Genomic DNA, 22703 nt, shown 5'->3' on the forward strand with positions numbered 1-22703 from the left:
TAGCGGACTGATATGGTACAAAGTTTGGTTTCGCGTAAATCTTGATGGACAATCTATGGAAACCCACCCTTTCGAGTAGGTTTGGCGAGTCAACAAAACCATTGATAATTTTAAAAAGAAAATATTGATCAGATATAGAACGTCGACTTTCCAAAGATGGTACCATAAAAGTTGCAGCGGTCGAAGTAGAATTAGATAAATCATAACAGTAGGCTTTAAAATTAACGTGCTTGCGAAATCGCTTTTGCACCGCTTCGAGCCGATTTATATAAGTAACGTACTGTGGATTCCACACGACAGAGGCATACTCAACTAAGGATCTAACATAAGAGAAGTAAAGAACCTTCAGAACATCAGGTGATCTGAATGGTTTAGAGATCCGAATAACAATATTATGTGTAATATGTATTCTTAATCCAGCGAAAACAAATAAGTATGAATGAAAAAGTGTGCACAATTTTGTTGTATCACCCAAAATATACCAAAACTATTAAAGTTTGGTTTCGGCAGGGTGTAATTGATTTTTAAAAACTAGCTAATACCATCTGTAAATTATAGTCTTATTTCAATGAAACCAAATAAGTATGACTGATAAAGTTTAGTGTGCACTATTTATGGCTGATCTTAACAGCCTACCTCCACCCTTCGCTACTGCCGCTAACGCACCCAACTAAAGTAAATTATAATTACTACAATGACATTGATTGGACAAACATTCAATTTAATATCCTTGGCTTCCAGATTACTTTGAAAGGCTTCGGTGTCAGTACCACACCGTCGAATAAATCAAAATTTCTTTTGCTGCCAGGAGCTCGCGACACATCAAAGGCTTGGAAGAGATGAGTGCAAAAGAGAAACAAATTTGATTTTGCTAGAATCTCTCCGATACATTTTCTATGTCCTAAAAAAAAACATAAATGATTATTTTATGATTATTTTCAATTACAAGTAACAGCATGTTACTTACTGGATGAATTGAACCAGTGGAATCCCAAGAGAACAAAAAATACTAAACATTTTTATTGAAAATTTTCAACAACAAAAAAACCTATAATATTACAGAAATTTAAATTTGTTAAATGTAATCATAATAATATGCAATAATTAATGGTGATTTGTCGTGTTTTTAAGTTCAGGTTTGATCATCATCCGAGCTGTTCAATTGGACCGATAGGATAGAAAATTCCTAAATCTACCTCTTACAAATGAAGAATTATGCAAACAAAAATTACAAGCACTACATTCGCAAAAGCATTATTTAAATAGACAATTAAACATTTAAATATACGCAGCAGGGAGGAGGAGAAAATCAATAATTAAATACAATAAAATTTAGTTACATACAACGCTGTTCGCATACGACGCAAAGGTTTGCAGACCAACGCATCTATTCTATACACAAGACTACTATCAGCAGCTATCTAGGGTAATTGTTACAATAAGTGCTATGTTTTAACAGCACCTCTCTTGGCTGTGCTAAATTTTAAAGCGAGATAGACAGTTTTGACTGGTTACAACAACTGTGTTCAACAATTATAATACTTCGATAAAAACATATGAAAAACTACCCTCGATAGCTGTCTTGGGTATAGAATAGATTCGCAGGTGTTCATTGCACGGAGTGTCTTTACATGAGGAACAGACATGAGAAAATGCTGGTGGAGAACGGTAAGTAATGCTGGGTGAAAGCGATACTCCAACAACCCGCTGCATGAAATGCATAGTAGTCAGTGTGTGACCCGAATAACGTGAGTGTCTGTCGCTTACGCCCCACAGATTACCTTACTATGCCCCGTTGCTTCCGCAGTAGGATATACGCAACACCCTCATTCCTTTCCTCACATTCATACATGTGCGAGCATTCTAATAGTGATATTAAATCTTTAGTTTTTTTAGCTTTCTGCTCAATTTGTAAAAATTCACTTACGGAATATTAACATTAGGCCATCGATAGTATTTTTTTTCAACGCCATGCCAACTAGCAAAAATCACCGCACGCCACAATGTAGCCACATTCTACTCATTAAACATAATGTAAATGTCATTTGTAATTTAGAATAATCATTCTAATGCTCAATGTATTTATATTTGATTGTATAAAATAATTATAACATAACAGTAATAATTCGTTTCGTGTTCGTTGCGATCGGTCTTGTACATTGATATACTACTAGATGAGGAGTTCCCATACAAGTGTCATTTTAAAAATGTACCACAAAAGAAGATATTACGAATATCGTCTTATAATATTTCCTTGTAGGTATAATACGTTAAGACCGTTAACATGGATTCCCGAATTTCACCCGTATTGCCCTGGCTGTAAAATTAAATTTGCGTTCTTGGAATAGTGACCCTAAGGGTGTGCAACCCAAAGCTTGCAAGCTACCAAAAATTCATGTCTGAGCGGACAGAGCAAGTCGTCATGCGCTGACTATTAGTTAGAGTAAGATGCAAGCTAGATCGGGCTTACTCATAATTATTGCCAGGTCGTTCTCGAGACAAATATTAAGTGAGCTTATATCGAGTTAAGTCCGCTGATATTAAAACAGTAAGTTTTAACACTGGCCGAGTCGCTGAAAATCGGGCGTCATTTTAAGAAGCATATGATTCATCCAGTAGTATATCAATGGTCTTGTATATATATGGTTGTTGATTTTGGTTGCTTTGGTTTTCTACTCTTATATTTTCCGATCGATACGTCGCCGGTTTTACCATCTATGCTACCACAGTAAAGACAATAAAGAATAAGCCAGCTACGTATCTTAGGCCCGTTTCACACGTGACACCGGTATCTAGACACCGATGTATCCCGCCACCGAATAGCTATTTTGTCTCTGGCGTCAGAACCAAAATTACATGTCAGATTTTCTTTATAGTTTTATTTATATGAACGCCTCAGTAGCAAATGAGTCAACGCATACTTTCGCGCAACGCATTTATGTGTAAATGTAGCCACTCGATACACCGCTGGCTTGACACAGGTGTCACGTGTGACATGGTTAAAAGAGCCTAGTTAGGGCCGTTTCACACGAGACACCGGTGTTCGAGAGGCCGCATTTACATATAAATGAATGGGTGCGGTCAGACGGAGACACACGAGTGTCACGTTCATTTCATAAATGCGGAATCTCGCCACGCCAGTGGCTTGCCACAGGTGTCCCGTGTGAAACTTGAAACGGGTCACCTCACCAAACAATGACATCGAGACACTTTTCACGACACACGAGCTCCAACTTACAACACAATGTTAAAGGCCACATAACGTTGGGTATGACGTAGTCAATGACATTATTAATGGACGACGCACTCAATACAGTAGCTAGCAAGTAAATTCGCGCATTCGCATGTATAGGTAGACGTCACGCAATTTCCATTATGCGATATCACGCATCGGGAATTTATAGCAATATGACCTTTATTGTAATGGCGTTAGAGCAGTGTTTCTAATGTCAATGTTCATTTGAGCGAACCCGTTCGAACCGAACCATTCGGCAGACCCAACAAAAAGCATCAGGAATTTATAGCAATATCACCTTTATTGTAATGGCGTTAGAACAGATTATGCCATTCGGCAGACCCGACAATAAAGTGAGTGTCATTTTCTTTTCCAGATGATTCGTCCATATGAATGTCATTGGACGTGGTACATACCCTCATTCCCAAGCGGATGGCGAGGGAAAAGTTGTTAGTATGACATCATGGCCCCCACATCCTGAAGCGGGACCCAAGGTTAGGATCTTTGTCGGCCCCCCTACCTATCACCAAAGTTAAAGGCGGTATGACGCTCTACAGTAGTGGAAAACGCCGGCGAAAAAATGGCATCCTCGGTCAAATTAAGGGTATTTAGTGTATTTTCAATACTTACATCCACTCTAAGTATGGAGTTAATTAACAAGTAATGACACAATTCAAAATTACATCGCACTATCAGATATTTTAAAATATAATCATTATTAAAGGAAAATAGCGCCGCAGTAGACTTTTTTTTACAATTAGAGCAAATTTGTGATGTGTGTTTATCTTACTTATTTCGTTGACTCGCCATGCCGAGTCCCCAGGCAAGAGACTTATCAGCCCCTCCTTGTGGGGGCCATCTATGACATACTTCTACAATCCTAAAAATCCATCGTGCATCACTTATTTTAAAACATTAGGTTGGTATGCTACACCCATTATTCACTACTTACCATAACCAAATGGCGCCAACAGCTCATGGCGAATGACCTTTCCCTCTTTATCCAGAAATCGTTCAGGTCGAAAGGCTTCCGGGTCTCCCCACTTCTTGTCCATGTGCATGCTGTGCAGAAGCATCAAAATAGTTGACCCCTGTACATCATCATAAAACATATTAAAAATTCGCCACCATGTCTTTGATTGTAGAAATATATTGTGAACAATTTTACTATTTTTAATTACCCCATATTATATCAATAGGTAGGCATAATTAGTTTAATTTCTTTTCGCAATAACGCCACCAACAAACATTCGCTCTAATTTTTATGTTGTGTGTGCGGCAGTGGTGAAGGGTGGAGGTAAGCTGTTTAGATCTGCCATAAATAGTACAAATTAAACTTTGCTAGTCATACGCACTTGTTTTTATTGAACTAAGACTACAATTTACAGGTGGTGTTGGTTAGTTTCCAAAAATCAATTAATCCCTGCCTAACATAACCACAATTAATAGTCTTCGTATACTTTGGGCGATACGACAAAATTGTGCACACTTTTTCATTCATACTTATTTGTTTTCGTTGGATGAAGAATACATATTACACATATTGTTGGTTTATTATTTCAAATTCATTAAGTCCTGCCTAAGCCAAAGTATTTTTTTTCGACCATGTCCGATCCTCATAGGATCATATGGGCCTCCTGGGCTTGTATTAACAGATTTTGTTTTTTAGCCAAAGTATAATAGATAAAAAATATTATTCTATCTATAAAATATCCAAAGTTATGTATGATTAAATTACAAAATTTTAGATATTTTATAGATAGACGAGTATTTTTTTTACTATTATATATTATGGATTGGTTTCGCAGGGTTTAATTGGATTTTAAAAACTAACCAACACCATCTGTAAATTTATTGGAGTCTTATTTCAATGAAAACAAAATATGTATGACTGACAAAGTTTAGTGTTCAATATTTATGGTGGATCTTAACAGCCTACCTCTACCCTTCGCCACTGGAGTGCGGACATAAAAAATATGTGTGCAAATATTCACAATATTTTGCGTGATCCATTTTCAAAGTCTCCTTGTCGAATTTCTCAAAAAATGTCGAGTCCAAATCGAATCAAAAAATAAATGATGTGTAGGTATTTGATCTATTGCAAGGACCCAATGGGTTGGGCGAATAGTTAACAATTATTTCTCGTAAATTAAAATCTGTTTCGAACTGTTTGTCAACATCCACTCTGTGGAGATCCATATCATCTACAATTTGTAATTTACATTTACTTAATTGCACAAGATTCTTAAACCCTACTGTTTACAACATTTCTTTGTGTGGAGGTTGAAAACATTTACGCGGAAAAAATTGTTTACCTTAGCCTTAGAGGGAATCAAAATGGCCGTTAAAAAACGGGTAATGACATAATGAGGAATATAGGTCTGCGCCTGGTGGACAGCCAAGATTGTATACTGTCTTGCTGCGTGTCACATCAGCAAGTGGTTATATCAATGCGGGTGGCTTCAATTATTGTAAAAATACATGGACGCTGTAACTTATAGGTATTTTTATCAGTCATTGCTTCATTACTAAGAATCATGGTCTTCATGAGCAGTTTATAGGGACCTTATGTACCTACTCATGATTTTCCTCCAGTTGTCTGGACATCAATGGATATCCTGTCGCATTATTGATTTGACCAGTCCAGTATAAAAATATAAATAATACTATGTATTTAGAATATGATCATATTCAATTGAGGGTATTAAAAGCAACGGACTGCTATCTGAAGTAGCGACACGCGTTATTTTCGAATTTGTTTGATGTGAATTGTCCAAACTACATTTAATTTAATGGCAATAAAATACCAGGTGTTTACGTGTTATGTGTCGAATACAAATAACTATTCATGTGCATTTGAATAGGTACCTAGTGGCAAAAGTTTACAAATAATAATTGTGTAATTTGTTTGCTGGCTTGCGACATTCGTATTATTCGTAGATCTAAACTTTATATCCCCGATTAAGACCGGATGTCGATACGAGGTGGACTGGTTCATAGACCTCTAATAGCGTGTCCGGAAACGTGTACGTATACAGTTCGCCGTATCACACTTCACCGTGAAATGTTGCATCGGAAATATATGGCCGTATTTTAAAGACCGTCCAACGTCTTTGGGTCGTATAGTACTGACATAAAATTTGTATCTAAATAAAACACGGTTCTTGTCGGTTTACACTTTACAAGAAGCCAGCAGCAAACAATTTTTGAAAATAACCTTATAAGTTATATATATTGTATAAGTTTGGTTGGGTTTTCATTCTTGAATTAATGAATTTTGCCAAAATCGGCTATGATAATTGAATTAATGTTCATATTGAATCTAATAAAATTGGAAACCGTATAGTATACGGCAGGGATGGCGAACCTTTTTACGTACACGTGCCAACATTTCCCAAATAATATTTTTCAACTGTCCGACGTGCCAAACAGTTTTTTTATTGCGAAATTTTCTTTCATCATATTTCTAGCCGAAGGCATATCTTTTATTCTTTGAATATTTTTCTCCTTGTTTTCAAATTACTCAAAGAGATCATGGAAGCATTTGAACCACTCCATAATATTAATATTCAGAATATTCTCCATCACTGAGCGGTTTTCCATTTTTAGAGATTATATTTGAGGTAAAATAATAAGCGGTTATTAGGTATATTATTTGAATGACTGCCGATAATTAATTTCATAAGGTTTGTTGATTGTATATTTTTTTTATTTTTAATTCCCCGATCCTAAAGACCGACCCATGCAATCGTATATTTACATTACACGTAATGATTCTTTTTTTTATACTATGTGACTTGTCATTATTTATGCCTGAATTTCGTCGTAAGTAACTAAACATATTATGAAAAACCGAAGAAAACACGAATGGCAATGTCGTCATATTTTTTTAATATTATAAAAAAAGTAAGTACTTACTTAAGCATGTACCTATATATTTATTTGTAAAACTTTTTTTAAATATATATAAAATAGTAATATTCAAAATGAAACATTCGCGTGCCATGCAAAATCATCTCGCGTGCCACCAGTGGCACATGTCATAGGTTCGCCATCCCTGGTATACGGTCATATCTTTCCGATAGAAAGCTTACGGCGAACTGTGCCACGGTGAAATGTTTTACGTAGAATTTATATGTAACCCTCTAATAGACCTAGTTTCTTACTCGCAAATTTCCCATACCGTAGGAAGTTAATCTTACTTTTGGTATTAAATGGCCATTCAGTTTGGTATCCTTCATGGCTCTGTGTGGGACAGAAATTGGTGTTACGTTGGCTCTCCTTTGCAGTTCGTTTAGCACAGCGCACACATACGGCATCCTAAAAAACATTACCATCACATATGAGGATATTAGTTATTATCTGTATATACGAAATCTAAGTGCTTAATCAAAAAAATGAACCATATAGTGTAGAATTCTATCGGCGACATTATCTTAGCTGCACACGTTTCAATCAGTAACTGTACATCAAATTCGAGAAACCCAATAGTATGAAAACAATCAAGCGTGCACAGGGTATATGGACAATCCACGCGACATGCATCAAGTCAAACAGGAAATCATTGGACAATCTAGTGCACGTCATTCACAATTTAGGTACCTATTGAGAAGTCCTGTCCAGGGTGCATCCAGCTCTTCGCTGATTCGTTCAGAACACGCTACAATTTTGGGTTTTTAGGTAAATGCTCCACCTACCAGAGGCACCTAGCGAGTCAAATATTATGATGGTTGCAATTTGAAATCATTTATTGATAATTTAAATTTTAAGGGGGATCATATTATATGCATCATTATATTTAATTCTAAAATTTAGTTTATTAAGTTTTCAAATTTTCCGTGTTTAGATTTTTGACTAATTCATAGTTTTAATATTTTTTATATCTATTTTAAAAAACATCGATTTTTATCAAAAATATAAATGTGTATAATTTGAAATCCTTTTTATTTATATCAAATCGAGCTTCAATATTACCATACCTAAATAAGATTTCATATAAATAAAAAGGATTTCAAGTTATACACATTTATATTTTTTTATAAAAATCGATGTTTTTTAAAATAAATATAAAACATATTAAAACTATGAATTAGTCAAAAATCTAAAACTGAAAATTTTAAAACTTAATAAACTAAGTATTACCATAAAAATAATGTAATAATAACGTAACCTATGTATCAAATATGTGACAAATTCACATTATTTTACAATTGTAAGTTTATCTTTGACTTAAAAAAAAAAATCTTTTTAATGTTTTCAGATACATATTTATTATTGTAAATAATCAAAAAATGTCTCAAATCGCAAGCTTCGTATTTTTCCGCTGGGTGCCTCTGGTAGGTAAAGACATCACCTTAAATGGCCTAAATGGTGTGGAGCACCCACTGTTTTCTATATTATATTATTTTGGTGGTCATGCGCGAAGACATTGCCGGTAGTGGAACACCCGTTGTGATAATATATAGAAAGTACACGTAAATTTTCCAAGGATGGAGATAGGCATACCAAAATAACGTAGAACATTACATTTCACCACTTGGTTATGGAATTTAGGATACTCGTATACCTTATTCTGTCCAGAAGACATGGCTTCCTTGATCTGCCGACTACCGCGTCGATCTCTTCCTGCATTTTCTTCTGGACTTCAGGATAGTTGATCATGTACATTATCAAGAAAGATAGGGTGCTACTGGTTGTGTCTGCACCAGCTTGCAAAAAATCCAAGCATACCACGTGGAGCTGCTCTTCTGAAACCCCAAACATCATTTGAATAAATTGAACCAACTAAATGGTTTGGGCATGGCATGGGAACCCATGAGTTTTCTAGGGGGTCACCAATTAGGAAATAGTGATCTAAAATACGTATATATTTGTATTTATGTGACACTAGCAGTGACGTCCCGAAACAAAATGCCGCCCCTAGGCAGCGAAAAAAGGCCGCCCCATTTTTATACAGTATTTTTCATTATCCTTTCATGACTAAAATTTCTAAGAGATTTATTGTATAGATACATTATCGACAAAATATATAATACATATGTATTAAATTTAAATGCTATCTCTGCTTCAATAGAAATATTGTCCACGGTTTCAAATACATTTAAAATACAAAAATATTTGAATGAATTTTAAATTAGGCAAGTATGTAAGTACCTACCTATAATTAAAAAATGTGCACGTGTCATTGCTGGTCATCAAGAACGTGATCTCCAACGACAACGGAAGTAAACTAGACATCGCGAACCCGACAAAAAATACACTCCTGTTAAACCTTGTAGGTATGTTAATTAATACATTTTGTTTCCAACCAGTGAGATGATTTTTAAATGGAAAGATATATCCATTATTAATGTGTTTATGTAGCTATTTCTATATGTGCCTAGTGATTCTCCTCGATTTGCCGCCCTTCGAGTAACTGCCGCCCCCAAGCGACGCTCAATCTGCGACGCTTTACCCCCACGGGACGTCACTGGACACTAGCAAGGTAATTTATTTTATATTTTTATATAGCACGCTCAATCCTTATAATTTTTAATACAATATTTTTATTATTCAACGAAATAATTCACAATATTTTATAATGTAGCATTCTTTATTAAACATACATAAATACCTCAGAAACATAGAGTACCTATATTAGAAAAAATCTTGTAAAAAATATGACGTCATATTTATGTTAGGTACCTATCATGATAATTTTGCTGAAAATGAAAAGAAACAGGTTCACCTTAAAGTTGGTAAAAGTTAAACGAATATTATGCCCACAAACAAAACAGCCAGTTGCCGGTGGACAACAAACATTAATTTTCTTGAAGAGACAGCTGATGAAATACCTTTATTTAATGTGTTGATTACGAATTCACATGAAATGAGATAATATGTGTTATTTTCAGCCTTTTTATGAAACGTGGCAAGTTATGTCGGTTAGACGTGTGCAGATAACATGAATCACACATGACGAAAGCACGAGGCTGGTTTGGCTGGACACCAAGCGCACAATGGATCATAGCAGCGCCATCTAAAGGCTGTACCTCAGTTGAGGCACGGTCTAAGAAAATCGTAGCTAGGCGATGTGCGGATCGCGGGTCGCGGGTGCAAATGACGCATGCCAAACGAAATATAATTTGTCATATAAATCCAACATATGTCCATTTTATGTTCTGTTTATTGTTCTATTAGTAAACAGTTAGCCTAAACTTCTCGAGCTCTTACAGGAGAAAGGCATCGATGCAAGAGACATTCAACTGATAGCTAACTTATATTGGAATCAAACAGCGAATATTAAGATTGAAAACGAAATCAGTGGAGAGGTAAAAATTCGTCACGGTGTAAGACAGGGGTATATATTGTCACCTTTGCTATTTAACATGTACTCGGAAGCTATTTTCAAGGAAGCCTTACAAGGTGAATCGGTGGGTATTATCACCGCTCGAAATGGATAAATTTACGAACCGGAGCGCTCGACAGTTTTCTGAAGATTTTGACATAGTAAAGTTATCAAAGTTTATGTGTTTTTTTTTCATAAAAATAATTGTGTTAAATTTTCTATAATATGGCCTATCCAGCTCAGACGGTCAAATCATTTATTCCACGAGACGGAGCGATATTTTACCGATTTCACGAACAGGAACGGCGCTCCGGTGCACACATATTAACAATATACGATATGCCGATGATACTGTGCTGATTGCTGATAGTTTAAAGAGTTTACATCAACTGGTAGAAAAGGATAATGAGGTCAGTAATTCTTATGGTTTAAAAATTAACCTCAAGAAAACAAAACTATTACTAGTATCAAAAACAGCGACACCAGACACCAACACAAATGTTGTCATTAACAGCGAACCAATCGAACGTGTGACCCATTATAAATATTTAGGTACATGGGTCAATGAGAAATGGGACCAGTCTCAGGAAATAAAAACTAGAATTGAGATCTCAAGGAGCGCTTTTCTCAAAATGAGACGCCTCCTTAGCAATCGAGATCTTAACCTAGGTCTGAGACTGCGTATGGTACGTTGTTATGTGCTCTCAATTCTTTTATATGGTATGGAAGTATGGACGCTAAACCAAGAGATGTCACGGAGACTTGAAGCTTTGGAGATGTGGCTGTATAGACGCATCCTCAAAATTCCTTGGACTGACCGGGTGACAAATGTTGAAGTTCTCAATCGAATGGGGAAGGACCGAGAAGTTCTACGTAGTATCAAAACCAAGAAACTACAATACCTCGGCCACATTATGAGAGGACAAAAATACAGCATTCCCCAACTCGTCATTCAAGGAAAGATCAATGGGAAGCATAGCAGAGGACGGCGCCGAATTTCGTGGCTTAAGAACCTCCGTGATTGGTACGAGTGCAGTTCCACCGAACTGTCCCGGGTAGCAGACGACAAAGATAAGATCGCCTTGATGGTGGCCGACCTCCGCTAGGGGATGGCACAATAAGAAGAAGTAACAATAATAATATATTCATTGTCATGTTTTCTTTTTAAAGTAAATGGGTAACGTTTTTAGTCATCTTTACACGATTTAAGAATTAATACGCCCGTCGCCATCACGAAACAAAGTGAGGTGTTTTCAGCTCGACGTTCTCTCTCAGAATGCGAGCGAGTCCAAAATTTCGTCGCGCCTATATTTGAAAATTATTTGCCGTTTCACTGATGTATCAACTTAAGTAAATAATAAAGCCTGAGCATATCTTTTTGCACAAGCAACGAGTGGTCCACTGTTCAGCTGTCAAAATCAGATCCAAAATTGCTTGACATATTGATTCGCCCTTTCTCGTTTCAAATTGAATTATAAAAAATTCTCAAATCAAATGTATTAACTATCAGTGTTATTTATAAATAATATACATTCCTGTTATTCATCAGCTGTCAAAGTCAGACTAGTCCTTCACACAAAAACCGGTGGTAATATCGATTTCCAAAAAATATGTAGCATTGATATAATTATTATGCATTACATTTGTAGAAGGCGTGTTAATGCTTGTGTATTATTTATCATGTAACTCATCTATCCTAATCAAACCATTCCCTGTGTGAACACGATAGACGCGTCAGTATGAGCACTCTATAGAACAATGACAGATCATCAATAGACAACAATGGGAGGGGAGGAAAAAGTAAGACCAGTCGTTGTGAATGTATCGGCTTTCTACTTGTGTCGGCAATGATCAAAGTCAAGTTTGCAAACATATTGAAAACACTCATTGTAACACATATCAAACGGATCTTCTTCATTTCAAAATTTTGTCGTCAAGCAAAGCGGAGCATTGTTGATGGTTTCGGGATATGGAAAGGAAGCATACGAGTCTTTCCATTCTGATACGTTTCTGAAGGTGGATGTGTTCAAACCGGTTACATGTAAATTGTTAATGTACGTAAAACATTTCACCGTGAGCTTTCTATCAGAAAGAGATGACCGTAAACTATACGGTCTCCAATTTTATTAGATTCAATATCAACATTAATACAATTTTCAAGAATGATTTTAGCAAAATTCATGAATTCAAGTATGAAAACCTAACCTATTCAATAATCCAGTATATCGACTATTTTCCAAATTTGTTTGCTGCTGTCTTCCTCTAAAGTGTAAACCGACAAGAAACGTATTTTATTTAGACATGAATTTTATGTCAGTACTATAATACGACCATGGCTCCCACATCTTGAATCTATGGCGATCCAGGCCAGGATCTATGGCGACCCCCTACCTATCACTAAGCTTAAGGGCAGTGTGATTTTCTACATTAGTATTCCCCAAGTGGTTTCCACGGAACCCCAGGGTTAAGGGTATTCCGTGTATTTTTAGCGATTTTTAATTAAATCCAGTTGACTTATTGAGTTGTCAGCATATTACCAAGTACTGATCACGACTTCCTTTTGTGGTAGGAGGAGGCGGGGCTAGTTGTTGCGGGGGCACATTGTTACATCGTAGTTAACTTTCCAACCCTAAGGTCCTCTGGCTTATGTGTCGCATATCAGATGTAAATATTCAAAGTGGTGTTATTTTCTTCGGACTCAGAGAATGAAGAATGCTTCTGTTTGGAAAATTATACTTGCTCTAAACCTGGGCAATAGTGGATCCAATGCACAACATGCAAAAATTGGGCTCACATTTCCTGTATTCGTGGGGATAACGTTAATTTCATGTGTCAGAATTGGACATAGTTATGCAGAAAGTAGCCAGTCCACAAAAAATAAAAAAATCATATTTCATATAAATTAGATGCGAAGGTTTTCTCTACATTAACAAATAGCCAGGCCGCAAAAAAAATATTCTTGAAATAAAATACTATTTACAATTTGACATTTAACATTTTTACATACATTTTTAATAATCATATTGTTACTAAAGTGCCATTATCTCAGCTCGACATTATTGTGGACTGGCTACATTCTGCATAACTACGTTCAATTATGATTTTAGTGACTAAATATAAATGCAAAGTAAATCACAAGCAAAAAACTTACTTTTACATAAGTACATTTTCAATATTAGTTTTAGTTGGTAAAAATATGCCCCTACCCTGTAACAACTTGCCCCCGGCTGGGGCACTTTGTTACAGTTTTCATTTTTTGTTTTTAATGGTATTGTAATTTTTGCAAGGTATGTACAAATAAACCCTATTATAATACCTAAATATAATATGTAGAATTAGTAATAATTAATATGATGTGTCTTAAGATTAACGGATTTCAGACATTTAACTTTTTCTTTTTTTTGTAACAACAAGCCCCGCCTCCCCCTACCCACGTAGCATGGAACCCTTCGCTATATTGGATAAAAGCCATTTTGTAAGTCGAAGTCAGGAAACACACTTTAAATAATTATAAAATAAAATTTTACGCGTGAATTAGCATTTAATTCTTATATCAATCATCATATCATATCGCAGTCTTATATTTTTAAATGTTAATAATCATTCAAGAAAATTGCGACTTTTTTCGCTATAAGAGAAAATTTGTGGTGTGTGTATGACTTGCCATGCCGGACCCTTTCTAAGCCCGTGCCCCCAGGCTAGAGCCCTGTCAGCCCTTCCTTGTGGGGGCCATGAATACGACCCAAAGAGGTTAGACGGTCTTTAATATACAGCCATATATTTCCGATACAACATTTAACGGTGAAGTGTGATACGGCGAACTGCATACGTACAAGTTTCCGGACACGGACACCACAACTGAACATAATATATGGCGAATGGACAGCCACGGTAGATTTTATGTTTACCTGTAAACGTAGAATCTTTTCCTTTTTGGTTCTCCATTTCATGAAGGAAGACATCAATGAAGTCTCTGTCGTCTCCTTTCTTGATCGTTTTCTTGTGCTCTTCAATAGTTTCCTGGATATAAATTTTTAATTATTCTGGATTAGATAATAGTTGTCAAAGTCATGGCCCCTACTGACAAGGCTCTGGCCTGGGGGCCCGACTTCAGAAGGGGCCCTGCGTCAGTGACGTCCCCAGACAAAATGCCGCCACTGGGCAGCGCTAAAATGCCACCCCATTTTTTGTACAGAATTTTTTATCATCCGTGAGCTTGTCATTCCTGTTCACCAAGGACGTCGAAGGGCAACGGAAGTAAAAGACAAAATAATAAAATTAAAGTACTGTTAAATCTTTTATATCAATTAATACATTTTGTTTCCAAATAGTGAGCTGATTTTTTTAATAGAAAGATTTTTTTTTCGTTATTGCTAAGTTCAGGTACCTATTTCTATATAATATAACAAATGATTCTCCTCGATTTGCCGCCCTTCGAGTAGCTGCTGCAGCCAAGCGACGCTCAATCTGCCTACCCCCACGGGACGTCACTGGACACTAGCAAGGTAATTTATTTTATATTTTTATATAGCGCGTTTTATAAATGCGTTTAAAAATTAATAAACCTAAAAAATCTTAACACCACTGCACATGGATGTACTGCAATATGACTATATTCTAAGACATTAGATCGAGAGGTTTAAAAGAATACTATTTTATGTAATAAAAATTCTTTATGCAGTCATCAAATGTTTAAAATAAATATAAAGAATAATAAGGCTTAAAAATTATATAAATAGATTATCTACAACGTTTAAGGAATGCCCAGGATTATGCTCTGAAAAAACCATAAAACTCCACTTTGATTTTACGTGGCGCACGTGGGCCCTTAAATAAAAACAAATACGTATGACTAACAAAGCTTGATGTTCACTTTTGATGTCAAATCTTAACAGCCTACCTCAAACCTTCACTACTGTAGGCGGGATAGGTAGCCCGATGAATCTTAAGTTAAAAAATATTACATATTAATTATTGCAAATTGTGAAAATGGAATTTATACATTCCAAATATTATGGCCATGGGTAAACTAACGAATGAGATCATATGCAATAATTATTCCCGGTGTTTTGTAATACGTTTATAACATTTTATCGCCCTTCGAGCCTTTCAATATTCAACAAAAGGATACATTCAGTTCATTCTTAACACGTTGCTTTGAAACATTTATTTATTTCCTTACCAGCGCATCTATTCTATACACAAGACTGCTTTCGCCCGATACAACAGCTATCTAGGGTAGGTTTGTATCGAAGTATTAGCACTTGTTGTAACAATTACAATAAGTAAGCCGTCTAAACAGTCAAAACTGTCTATCTCGCTCTAAAATTTAGCATAGTCAGGAGAGGTGCTCTTAAAACATTGCACTTATTGTAATAATTATAACTAACTTATTGTAATTGTTACAATAAGTGCTAATACTTCGATACAAACCTACCCTAGATAGCTGCCGTAGCGGCTGAAATCAGTCGTGTGTATAGAATAGTTACGCAGGTCCCACTATAGTACCTACTTACAGTAAGGAATCCGTACATCTTTGTGAGTTCATTTTGCATCGTTTCATAGCCGGAAAGTTTGGGTATAATATGCCTCAGTGCAGGAATCTGGCTCAGGATTCCTCCTGACATGTCGACTGCCTTGAAAGATGCGTGGATTGAGTCACACACCTGGCGCAACTTCGCATCGTTGCGGTCGTACCTGGAATCCAGACCATTCGTCCAATCACCGCCATCTTTAGATTAATAAAGCCTAAGCATAACTTTTTGCACAAGCAACGAGTGGTCCACTGCCATACTATTTATTGATAACGTACTTGCAAGCAGAGTTTTGTATTCTATAATGACTGAAGAGTATAAATAAGTTATTAGTTAATGTCGTTTAGAATCGACTGTCACATTGATAAACGTACTAGTGTATTACGATATTATTATACCCAGAAGACGTTTATTTACTTTGATCGTCACTTCCAATTATTAATAACACATAACCACTAAATCAGATGAACTCCAAGGTCTCCAAGATACGTTAAAATAATCTGAAAGAAATCTGAAACTAAGAATACTCCGACAAGTGAATACGACAGACGCGTCAGTGTGAGCACTCTATAGACAATGACAGGTCATCCATAGACAACGGGAGGGGCGAAAAGTAGGACCAGTCGTGTAATGTATCCGCTTCCTTCTTCAGTGGGCAATGGTCCAATGCATGCGGTTATTAAATTTAAGGTCGAAAGTGGGTATTTTTGAGAGCTTAACCTGAACAATCGGTTTTACGAGATATGTATATTTTGTCATTGTGATGCTCTGTCTTTTCTCAGGCTGGGAATCGACATTAAATTACATACATACCTATAATATTATTTACACCATAAAAGAGTATTATTTTCAGTGACGTCCCACGGGCGTGGGCAGGTCATGCTTTGCATAGGGGCGGCACATTGTAAAGGGCGGCGAATGAAGGAACGAATAATAATATCACAACTTGATGCAATGGCGTTCCATAAACGATACAGAAAAGCCACACAAACACATGTATTTATTATAAACATTGAAACCTCGTAACTCAATAAAAATCTTACATTGAAATATCAACAACTCGTAACTCATCTCTAAGCTAAATACTGCCAAATATATAAGCCACAAGCCAAATCCAAACTGTACAAAATTCCCCACTTGATTAATTAATCATCTTCTAAAACAACTTTGATCATGATTTTAAAGAAAATTTTGAATAAAATTGTTTTTTCATCCTGAACATTTTAACATTTTTTGATACGAGGTTTTCATATCTTAACGACTAGGGATTCCAATCCCGGGATCCCGAATCCCAGGATCCCGAGCTATTTTCGATACCTATGAATCCCGGGATTGATAAACATAATCTCGAAACTTGATTTTTTTATCAATTTTTATGGAAAATAAAAACGAAAATATAACAGAAAAAATAAGTACTTTTAATAACAAATCACTACATTAGAAATAAACTGAGTTTGAATGAAGTTTAATTTATACCCATCTGTAAGTTGCCAATTCATTTTATTTTTTCACATAAATTAATTAAAATGAGAAAGATTGGAAAAAAACAATGCTTCGCACTTTTAACAAAGTAATTCCACCATTATCTCATACGTTTTAAGGCAGTTTCATATTTGGCTGACTAATTAGATTTATGAAGTGGAAAGGCCATAAGTACACCATGATTTGCTTTACTATTTTAAATCTCGCTAACCCATTCATTAAGTCTTTACTATCAGAAACAGCAATCTCATATTAAATTCACATTATTATTTACTAGCTGACCCGGCGAACTTCGTACCGCCTCAGAATCAATAATATTGTGTTAACTTATTAGCTGAATTAAAATACTCAAAATGAATTAGGTTCAATAAATGTGCAAAAATCAAATCAAAATGAAATAGATTACATAGTTTTGGTTGGTTCAGATTTCGAAGCATGATAACTACCAAGTTAATCTTCAGTTGTAAATTGTGCGGTGGCAAGCCAGGCAGATCCAATAAGTTTAAAAATTCAGTTAGATAGTTGGTTGCTTCTTCTTCGTTTATTATACAGTCAATAGATTTGAAGGAATGCATTGGACCAAAGATTCGATTTTGAATTGTGGAGTTTAAGTGATCCACATCTTTGTTCTTTGCCGCAAAAATTGCTCGTTCACTCACCCAATTGTGATTTTTGTGGTTAGCAATGACGTTCGGGAACACTTTGTTGATGAGGTCGTCCTTCGCTGAGACGAAATTTAAAAAATTCGGCGGAAACGAAATCAATCCATTCGATTCGTCGACAGGAACACGGCAGTTACCGATAGTCAGCAATTGCTTAGAGAAATCGTCGGCAGATGGATCGTTTAGCAATGCAACTCGCATGTTCGTCGTCAGCCGAAGTTTCTTCACATAGTGCCACAGAGTCTATGATTTGAGGCAAGCGTTCATTTCATCGGCAGCGGTCGATCTTGGAATGACTGGTAGTGTTTGGCAGAAATTGCCAGATAGTAGAATCATTGCGCCACCAAAACATCTTGAGTAATTGCGCAAATCTTTCATAGTTCGATTGAGTGCTGCCAATTCGCATTTGTGCGCGATTGTGCATTCATCCCAGGTGATGATTTTACTTGCTATCAAAACTTTGGCCATTGCTGAATGTTTCGCAATACTGCTTGTCGGTGTTTCAGTCATTTGAAGGTTTAACGGCAATTTCAACGCTGAATGAGCCGTTCGGCATCCTTCTAACAACGTGGCCGCTATCCCAGAAGAAGAGTTGCGACTGAACTGTCGAGCCGTGCGGACGTGTTTTTGCATCGCTATTATTTTGCTTTCGTTATCTTCAATTTTGACCCTGCTATTCACAAGTTTTTGATCCCGTTTCTATACTAATACCTTCGCCTGCCCTTGGAATACGATTTGTGAAACTTTTGTGTGTTTTCCCCTTGGACTTTCCCGGGAATTGTGACTTTTAATTCGTTTAATAATAGTTACGTAATTATTGTAACAATAATATTTATTGTGCGATAAATTGTGGTTGAGTGAGTGACGTGTGACGAGTGTTACCTAGCGCCATGGTCAACCACAAAGGGGACCCCATGCAAGTGGAAGGAATGTCCACTAGGAAGCGGAAGTCGGACGTGGCTGAGGGTATTGGTGACCCAAAGCAGGCCCCCAAGGTCAAGGATAAAAGGCCTGAGAAAGAAAAAGAGAAAGACAAGCAGAGCGCTTCCACCACTTCAAAGGGCAAGGGCGTTAAGTCAAGGGCTGGTTCAACCTCAGCATCTTGCGAGGAGATCAGTCCCGTGGCTTTGAGTATTCTCTCTGAGTCTCAGGAGAGTGCGTCCAGGGTGACGATTGCCATCAAAAGGGCGCTTGCCACCCTCGAGAAGGACAGTCGTATTGCCAGAGCAACTGTGAACGCAGTTGCCGAGGAGCTTGAGATGGCAATCACTGAAACGTGGGCCATGGCGATAGAGCTGGAGGCACACAAGGCAATTGTGAAGGATTGTGCCTCCTTAACGAGAGCCATCATCCAGGCTCCTTCTAATGCTCCTCCCAGGGCTCTTTGGAGTGACGTAACCCGTAGAGAGGCTCAACCAACTAGAGTCTCCGAATGGCCACCAGTTCCTCCGAAAACTGTCGCCAGACCAGGGGTGATGTTTTATCCGACTAAGGAGGGCCAAGAATCGACTGCCACAAAGGAAGCGGTCATGAAAACTATTGTGCCTGAAACTTTGGGAGTGCACATCACCGGGGTACGCAAGATCCGGGGAGGCGGGATCATCGTGCATCCCAAAAGTGACGACGAGGCTAAGCGGCTCATGGCTGCCCCTGGGCTGACTGATGCCGGCTTATAGGCCCAAGTCGCGGGGAGAAAGCTTCCCCGCGTCATAATATTTAATGTACCCATTGAGACGACAGAAGAGCAGCTCAAGGAGGCAATCATAAACAATACCCAGGAGGCGTCTGGCCTTGCATCTGAGGGTTACGCTGGAACTAAACTGAGCCACAAGGCGGGACCGAAGACCGAACGTTGTCATATGATAATGTCGATCCCTGGAAAGGCTCGAGAGGCGCTGCTTAATGATGGCAGACTTTTCATGGGGTGGAATTCGTTCCCTGTGCGTGACTTTTGCGGAGTTGTCAAGTGTGCAAAGTGCCACTTATACGGACACATGGCTAAGGGTTGCAACGCTAAGGTTACAACGTGCGGCCACTGCACTAAAGAAGGGCATGACAGAGCAGACTGCCCCACCGCTGACGAACCGGGCAAGTGCCCTGCGTGCACGCGCTACAAGAAGCCGAACGGCCACTTGGCCACCGATCCCGACTGTCCCGCGCGCCTACACGCTATTGAGGAGGAAAGAAGCCGCACTGATTACTGTCCGCAATGATCTCCTTCGCTCAGATAAACGTGGGCAGAGGTCGAGCCACATCTGCCGAGTTGCTTGAGGTTGCTCGGGATCAGAATACGGACATAATTATGATACAAGAGCCATACGCCTTTGGTCCCAATCGGGGCCTAAGCGGTGGCCGTATCATACAAGCTACCCCGAAATCTTTAGCTTGCATATTTGTAATTGACACCGCACTGACTGTGTTGCATCTCTCGCATCTATCCAATGAGCTCTTCGCGGTGGCGGAGATTGCCAATAACAGGGGGCTCTCCATTGTAGTTATATCTGCGTATTTTCAGTACAGTTCTTCTACCCTGTATTGCACAAAACAACTGGAGAAAATCGTATATGCTTGCAGAGGCAAGCAGATAATTGTTGGGGCGGACTTTAACGTCCAGTCCTTGCTCTGGGCCCCCTCTGGGCCCAGACGTAACAAGGACAAACCTGAGCCACTCGAGGAGCTCTTGGCCGCCTTTGATTTGACGGTGCTAAATGACCCTAACGGGCCGGCCACTTTCTCCACCAGAAATGGTGAGTCACATATTGATGTCACTCTGACATCCAGTGGCGTTGCCAGACGCGCCGTGGACTGGCAGGTCCACACGGACGCGGTGGCTAGCGATCACCGTCTGATCACATTTTCGTTCAGAGTTGCGGGAGATGCGGCCCCATTGAGCCAAACCGAGAGCCTACTACTTCCCAGGCGCTTTCGGACGAGCGGTGTCAATTGGGATGCTTTTGACGTCAAAATTGGTGGACTGGCCTCTGCCATGTCGGCTGACGATCTCCACCAAAGAGCCAATGACTTGACTGCGTTCATTACTCAAACTGCGGAGTCCACGCTGGGTAGAACCTATCTGAGGCCACCCAACCTTGCGCCATGGTGGATACCAAAATTGACGTCTTTGAGAAGGACCATGAGACTTGCCCAAAGAAAATTGAAAAGAGCTAGAAGATCTCAGAACGACTTACCCAGAAATGACGAACCTACGGAGATTGCTTATAAATCCGCAAGGGCAAAATTCAAAAAAGAGTTAAATAAAGCCAAGAAAAAGCACTGGCGGGATTTTGTCTCTGAAATAGGGGGCTATGATCCGTGGGGACCGCCTTTCCGCGTGATAAAGCTGGGCTCAAGGCCTGGTAAAGTCATGGCGGCTATGCGGCGCCCCGATGGCACCTTTGCGATGGACAGCGCAGAGTCTGCATCCATACTGCTGGAAGCTCTAATTCCACAGGACATACCTACGGCACATGAAGATGACAGAACCTGTCAACTAAGACTATCTGCAATCTTGCCGTTGGAAACTCACCATTCTCCTGAGCTTACCCAGTCGGAGGTGGGATTAATTTTTGATGGCCTCAGGGCGGGCAAAGCCCCCGGACCTGATGGGATCAGCAATGTGATTGCCAGAAGGGCGTGGCTTCGAGCACCTCATGAGATAGTCGGGCTGTATGCTGACTGCATGAGCAGGGGTATCTTCCCGGACTGTTGGAAGAAGGGTCTCCTTAGGATTATACCTAAGATGAGCACACGACCACCGCATGACCCAAAAGCGTACCGTCCAATCACTCTTCTGCCAGTGCTGGGTAAGATATTGGAGCGGTTAATCAGCAGAAGACTGGAGGACCACCTTGAGAGAATCTACCCTTTCTCGGAGAGGCAATTTGGCTTTAGACCCGGCAAGTCTACTGAGGACGCTATCAGATTTGCACAGAAATTTGTTGAGGACTCAGAAGGAGATATTGTGGCAGGCTTCTTTTTGGACATAGCCGGTGCCTTCGACACCGCATGGTGGCCATTAATTCTATCTAAGCTTCGGCTCCGACAGATCCCGGGGGACCTCTTTGCCCTAGTGCAAAGCTATTTTAATAAAAGGGAAGTTATATACGACTCTAGCACTGAATTGATTTACAGGGAGACCACCATGGGGTGTCCGAAGGGTTCCGTGCTTGGCCCCTTGCTATGGAATATACTTTTTGACGATGTTTTGACGTTACCTCTGCCACCGGGCTGCGCGCTCGTCGCGTACGCTGATGACCTTCTTTTTTTAGTTGGCTCGTCGAACCGTCCGACACTCGAGCGCGTAGCTAAGGACGCATTATCGAGAATCCTTAACTGGGGTAAGCTTAATAAGCTTGCATTTACACCTGGCAAAACGGAAGCTATCCTCCTAAAGGGCAGCTCAAGGATAAACATAAATAAGCGATCACCCGCAGTGCGCTTCGGCGACTCTGCTATAAGGTTTT

At 38.7% G+C, this 22703-nt stretch overlaps 1 protein-coding gene across 1 annotated transcript in view; it reads right to left on the bottom strand.

The window, feature by feature from the left end:
• Nucleotides 1–716: 716 nt before the first annotated feature.
• LOC147079953 (methyl farnesoate epoxidase-like) overlaps nt 717–22703 on the bottom strand; it is a 62306-nt gene continuing 40319 nt past the window's right edge. Inside the window, exons 5-10 of the mRNA XM_085945965.1 lie at nt 16079–16259; nt 14471–14582; nt 8802–8982; nt 7438–7555; nt 4188–4326; nt 717–901 (exon numbers count right to left, since the gene is read on the bottom strand). Coding sequence (XP_085802091.1) covers nt 717–901; nt 4188–4326; nt 7438–7555; nt 8802–8982; nt 14471–14582; nt 16079–16259 — 916 coding nt within the window. The remainder of the gene's footprint in view (nt 902–4187; nt 4327–7437; nt 7556–8801; nt 8983–14470; nt 14583–16078; nt 16260–22703) is intronic.

Source organism: Rhyacophila brunnea, unplaced genomic scaffold (genome assembly GCF_057557595.1).
Source record: "Rhyacophila brunnea isolate RB1 unplaced genomic scaffold, BYU_Rbru_1.0 scaffold_1, whole genome shotgun sequence".
Taxonomy (NCBI): Eukaryota; Metazoa; Arthropoda; class Insecta; order Trichoptera; family Rhyacophilidae; genus Rhyacophila; species Rhyacophila brunnea.